The 5426-nt window shown below is 32.9% G+C and overlaps 1 protein-coding gene across 1 annotated transcript; it reads right to left on the bottom strand.

Moving 5' to 3' along the window:
* Positions 1-1546: 1546 nt before the first annotated feature.
* On the bottom strand, positions 1547-4888 carry LOC134235458 (uncharacterized). Its single transcript, XM_062717591.1, has 4 exons — positions 4831-4888; positions 4065-4164; positions 2048-2185; positions 1547-1843 (listed from the first exon to the last, which is right to left on the bottom strand). The coding sequence occupies exons 1-4, from the start codon at positions 4870-4872 to the stop codon at positions 1572-1574; spliced, it is 552 nt and encodes a 183-aa protein (XP_062573575.1). The 5' UTR covers positions 4873-4888; the 3' UTR covers positions 1547-1571.
* Between the last annotated feature and the right edge of the window lie 538 nt (positions 4889-5426).

Below are 5426 nucleotides of genomic sequence, written 5' to 3'. Positions count from 1 at the left end.
TGCTCGATTTGCTAAACTCTGTACGCATCTCTTAGTTCGGAATGACAATACTTGTGAAGGTGTTTTGCTTTCTAACATTTCTACTCTGAATAAAATTATTTTTCTTGATAAAATTTTTCATATTTCTCATTATAACACATCAAAATTGCCACTTTTCCTAAAGATTAAGAATATAGATAAAATTTGTGAAAGTGCAAGGATGTGTCAATCAAACCCGCCAAAAAATTTAAAGTTTTAATAACTTTTAAATGAAATAAGATTTTTAATCAATTTTTGTGTGAAATGCTATTAAAATATGTAATTCGTGATATTATACAGAAAAAATGAGAAAATATTAACTTCAAATCTGTGTCCAAGTACCTTTAAAACCATTTTTAGGTCAATTTTAAAATTTATTTGACTACGGAATGTTCTACCTAGCTGATCACATAGGACTCTCGAAAGGCGTGAAAGGCCGACAAAAAGCTTAGTCCTCTTAGCAACGAGCCCTGAAAACTCATGAAATAGATCTAAATACTTTTTCTTTCTTTTCAATGCTGCTTTTCTGAGTTAAACATAAAGGATTCTATTCTAAATCATTTAAAAGAATAATATAAAATGTTTTCTTATCCGATCTTTTTATGATATTTTTTGTGTAAAACTGATAGTCAGACGTGTTAATAAAACCGGGTTTTTGTGTGTATTCTTATTTTCTCTTCAGAAAAAAAACATATAATTTTGAAACAGAACAAGATGTGGTGATTTTGGAATTTGTTTCTTATTTTTTACATAAACGTTACCTTTCATAAAAGGCTTTAGTGAAAAAATAGATTTTTTTTCATATGGGAAAAGATAAAATAAACATTAAAATTAATTTTCTAGCAGAGTATATATTTTAAAAAAATGTAATACAGGACAATTTTTAACATGCAATTATTTAACCCTAATTACACTAGGATGCACCTTGCAAAGCGCAACCACTTTTTTTTTATAACATTATTATGCACATGTTAATAAACAACCTTGAGCAGGATACCAAGCTTCTGAGGTTGAATTTAAATTGCAATGTATTTTACATCAATAAAAAATGGACATCAAGTATTTCATAGTTGACACATAAAGTTAAAGTGATATGACAAATAAAAAAAAGAAAAGAATTTTTAAGCCAAAACTTTGAGGCATTAAATTTGTATGGTATTCTATTTTCCGCTTTTTAAAACAACTTATATATTTTGCACAACATATCCAATAATTCAAGTGGGCGACGGCTATGGACACCGTTTTCTGAAGGAAAATACCCTTGAAATGGATCATTTTGAGGCTTTTTCTGTTTAAAATAGAGAAATGCCTCAAATCAATGACGTCATATTTCCAGATTGGTACTTCTTCATGCCATATTCTTTCCTGGTTTTTCATAGTCATAAATTCAACTAACACATTAGCCAGTTACAAACTTTTCGAAGATATTAAATTTTTAGGGCAAAATATAGCTAAAAGCGTACCTTCTTCTTTGAAAGTTCTAACAATGAATAGTTTGCTTATGAAAAGAATAACAAAGAAGACAAACTGGTTTCTTTCTCATTTATTTCTCACTATCCAGTATAGTATGCATAGTTGCAGCTTCTCTGGCACCAGCTTGGACAACCAGACCCTCTTTTGCAAAGAACTTTAGAAATTCTGTTTGCAAAGTCGTGGCAGTTGTTCCTCCATAAGCTGTACCTTCCATAGGCACACCTATAGTTTCTGGCACAACCTTCAATGCAGCTAAGGCTCACCGTGCTGTATCCTGCTGGAGAGCCCTCCCTTCCGCCACTGCATCTGCTACCTGCAAGTCGGCTATTGGAAATTGCGACCTTTGAGTTACCTTCAAAGAAATACGTTATTGTAAATGATACATGATAATGAATTTTGTGGATTTAATTAATTAACAGATATTTTGTCTCTGGAGGGAAGTATCAGTCTGCTTTGGATTTTTTAAAATTGAATTTAACTAACAATATATATTTCGTAGTATAAGTTGCTAACTATTGCAGTTTTGAATGTTTATAGTAAAATATTTATTACAAACCTAGAAAATCGAAATATTTTCCCTTATAGTAGATGAAACGGTGAGTATATGATAATCTTCCCCTCGTAGGTGCACCTCGCTTGAATTTTTTGATGCAGCTCAACTTTGTTGTACCGAAATAGTACGGCGAAGCTCCACCTATGGTCATAAATGAATCTGAGGTTATATAATGGCAACGTGGTTCAATCTTATTACGTTTAATGAATTTGATTAGTTTTATTACATTACAATGAAACCTGTCTAATCAAACATTTACACATTTACTGGGAGACGAACTTTGTATCGAGATAAGCAGGATGTTGGATTGCACAGTGTAGAGAGGCATGGAAAATACAGACACGTGCCATAAGTATTCGGTCAACATGGCGACTTGTTTACGCTTGAAAACGAAAGTACATACTTTCAGTCTCCTGTTTTTGTATGTACACGTCATTGATGACGAATTGTCGTAAATTTAGATTTTTAGTCACATGATGTATCACATGATAATTTGTTGTCGTCTGTAGTTAGCGAAAGTTGACAGAATTACGAATTTTAAAATATGGGTCGAAAAGGGCAGGAGCTTGGGGTGGAGGCGAAAAATATCATTATAGATTTGATACAGAGTGGTCTTTCCCGTCACAAGGTCAGTGAGATGTTGAAAATCCCAAAGTCAACAGTTATTGATGTCGCAAGAAAGTTTTTTGCCACAGGGTCAGTAGAAAACAAACCGAGAAGTGGGCGACCGGCGAAAATGAAAGAAAGGGATTACCGTGGTTTAGAAAGGCTTGTGAAAACGCATCGTCGGGAGTCTTTAAGTGACATCACATCAAAATTTAATGAAGGCAGGACTAATAGTGAAACTGTAAGTAAACGGACTATTCAGCGTCATTTGCATAATCATGAATATAGAAGATGTGTAAGTAAGAAAAAACTGGTTGTGAAGGAGGTTAACCGACGAAAGAGACTGGCATGGTGCAGAGAGAAAAGGCGATGGACAGTTCAGAATAACTGGAATAAAGTTATATTCTCAGACGAGAGCAAGATAATGATTGGACACGACCAGCGGGTTCATATTTGGCGCAAGAAGAACGAAGGTTGGAGACCCGATCTTGTTCAACCCCGGACATCGCAACCCAGGTATGAAGTTATGATATGGGGGTGTATTTCTTGGAATGGCGTTGGGACAATTACACCGGTGAATGGTAACATAAATGCAGAAAAATATCAGGACATTCTGGAAGAGAACCTGTGGCCAGTGATTGCTCGACATTTTCCTAGGGGTGGATATTTTTTCCAGGACGACAATGCCCCCGTTCACCGAGCAAGGTCTACTCAACAATACATTGCCCGGAATGGAATTAATTGCTTAAGTTGGCCTGCCCAGTCGCCAGATATTAACATTATTGAAAACCTTTGGCTATTGATAAAAAGAAAACTTCAGACACGCATTCCCTTCATTAAATCTAAAGACGATCTCGTGGAGGAAATTCGGGGCATTTGGACAAGCATCCGACCTAACTATGTTCAGAACCTCTATAAGTCCATACCAAACAGAATTTTGAATGTAATCAGGCTCAAGGGACATCTTACGAAGTATTAACAAGTAAGTTTAACATAATTTATATTTTTTATTTCTTTATTTCATCACAGCGAACGTTTGAAATTTAACACTTTCGTTTTCAAGCGTAAACAAACCGCCATGTTGACCGAATACTTATGGCACGTGTCTGTAGATAAGTGGGAGCAAAATTTAACGTCCGAATTCACAGTGTGACGGATTGCAAACTTATCGGATAAGACGGTTTTTACTGTAAAAGATAATTATTCAAATGACTATTACAATTCCTCGTATCATAAGATTAAAAGTAGAATTTAGGCTATAACAAATACTATTAAAACAAGTATAGTTAAGCTTTGTTATCTCGAAATCCGTTATAACGAATCATTGGATTTCTCGAACTTTAAAATTTTTCTCTCCGATTATTCGACTAACGAGATTCGACTTCGATCTGATGTAAAATTTCTATTTACCTACCTCTTGCTGGACAGCCTCTATTGTTGCCTCTCTTTCCCCACCATTTTCTTACCCACCAAGCATCCGCTTGTAGGCACAAAGCACACAGGACAACGAAAACCTACGAAATAAATTATTAAACACATATATTGCATGACTTCATATTTAATCAACCACAAATAGCAAGAAAAATTTGCTATCTATTGACTTATTTGTAACATCCTAATTTAATCAGCTATAAATATTTTTTAATTCAATTATTTGTATTTCATAGGTTCGGTACTAAATTTGAATTCTCCACCCAAATGTAGTTTACGAAATTGTAAATAATTATTTTCTGGTTACAATACGTTTTGAAAAAATGATAATTTCCTATAATGGTTAAAAGGTTCTATTAAGCTTACACAAGAAAAAATATTTTTTTCCTTGCACATTTTACAAGACGCTTTTTGCTTCTTTATTTACAAAAAGAATTAAAATCGAAATTAAAATCAGTAAAATGAATATTTTATATTTATATTTTATGTTTAAACCCATTAGTAATTAAAGCATCTCTTAGGTGAAGGATATAAGAAGTACGAAAAACTCTTAAATAAAATTAATCCCTCAATTATATATAAACCGGCATTCGGCAGTCATCAAACATCGGTTTTCAAATTAATATAAAAAGTAGTTCTTAATTGTCAACGAATATAATATTTTTAAATCAAAACTTTATTAGAAAATACTGATAAACTTTCATTAAATTTTAGAACTTGTTATCTAACAATTTGAAAAATGAACATACCAATGAAAGTTTCATTTCATTCGATGAAGGAATGGTACGCATACAATGTTTAAGATTATATATAGTGTCATTAGTAATAGAACACCTGTGTATCTGAAATTGAACACAAGTGTTTCGAGCACCCTTCGCCCACGAAAACAGTATTGTCAAGAAGAACAGTAAAATGAAAACTTTCGTTATTTGGTCGAAGAAAAGATTTGCATGAATATTTAAATGCAATTTGAGTAAATTTAGGCAAAGATAGTGATGCTGGTCTCAGTAGTGAAGGACAATTTAAAAAAAGTACACTTTAAAGAAGAATGAATTGGAGTAAACTATAAAGAAGTGATTTTAGCATACGTTCTCTGGTGTATAACGGTTATAGTTAATTTGCATGTTTTACACTGAACTAAAGTAGTCAATATATAGTTATTTTATTAATTTTAATGATTAATTGAGACATTCATCATTGATATAATTCAACATGGGGAAATTTTATTAAACAACACAATGTTTTAGCTCACCTGATGTTCTTCAAATTCTTCTCCGGAACAGCTGGGCTAACTTTAACAAAACTTATTATATAACATCTATCTGGACAAAGGGGACAGTCAAAA

The sequence above is a fragment of the Saccostrea cucullata genome, unplaced genomic scaffold (assembly GCF_032062105.1).
Source record: "Saccostrea cucullata isolate Sc308-1 unplaced genomic scaffold, CSIRO_AGI_Scuc_v1 ctg446, whole genome shotgun sequence".
Lineage (NCBI taxonomy): Eukaryota > Metazoa > Mollusca > Bivalvia > Ostreida > Ostreidae > Saccostrea > Saccostrea cuccullata.
This window is presented reverse-complemented; position numbering and strand designations above follow the sequence as displayed.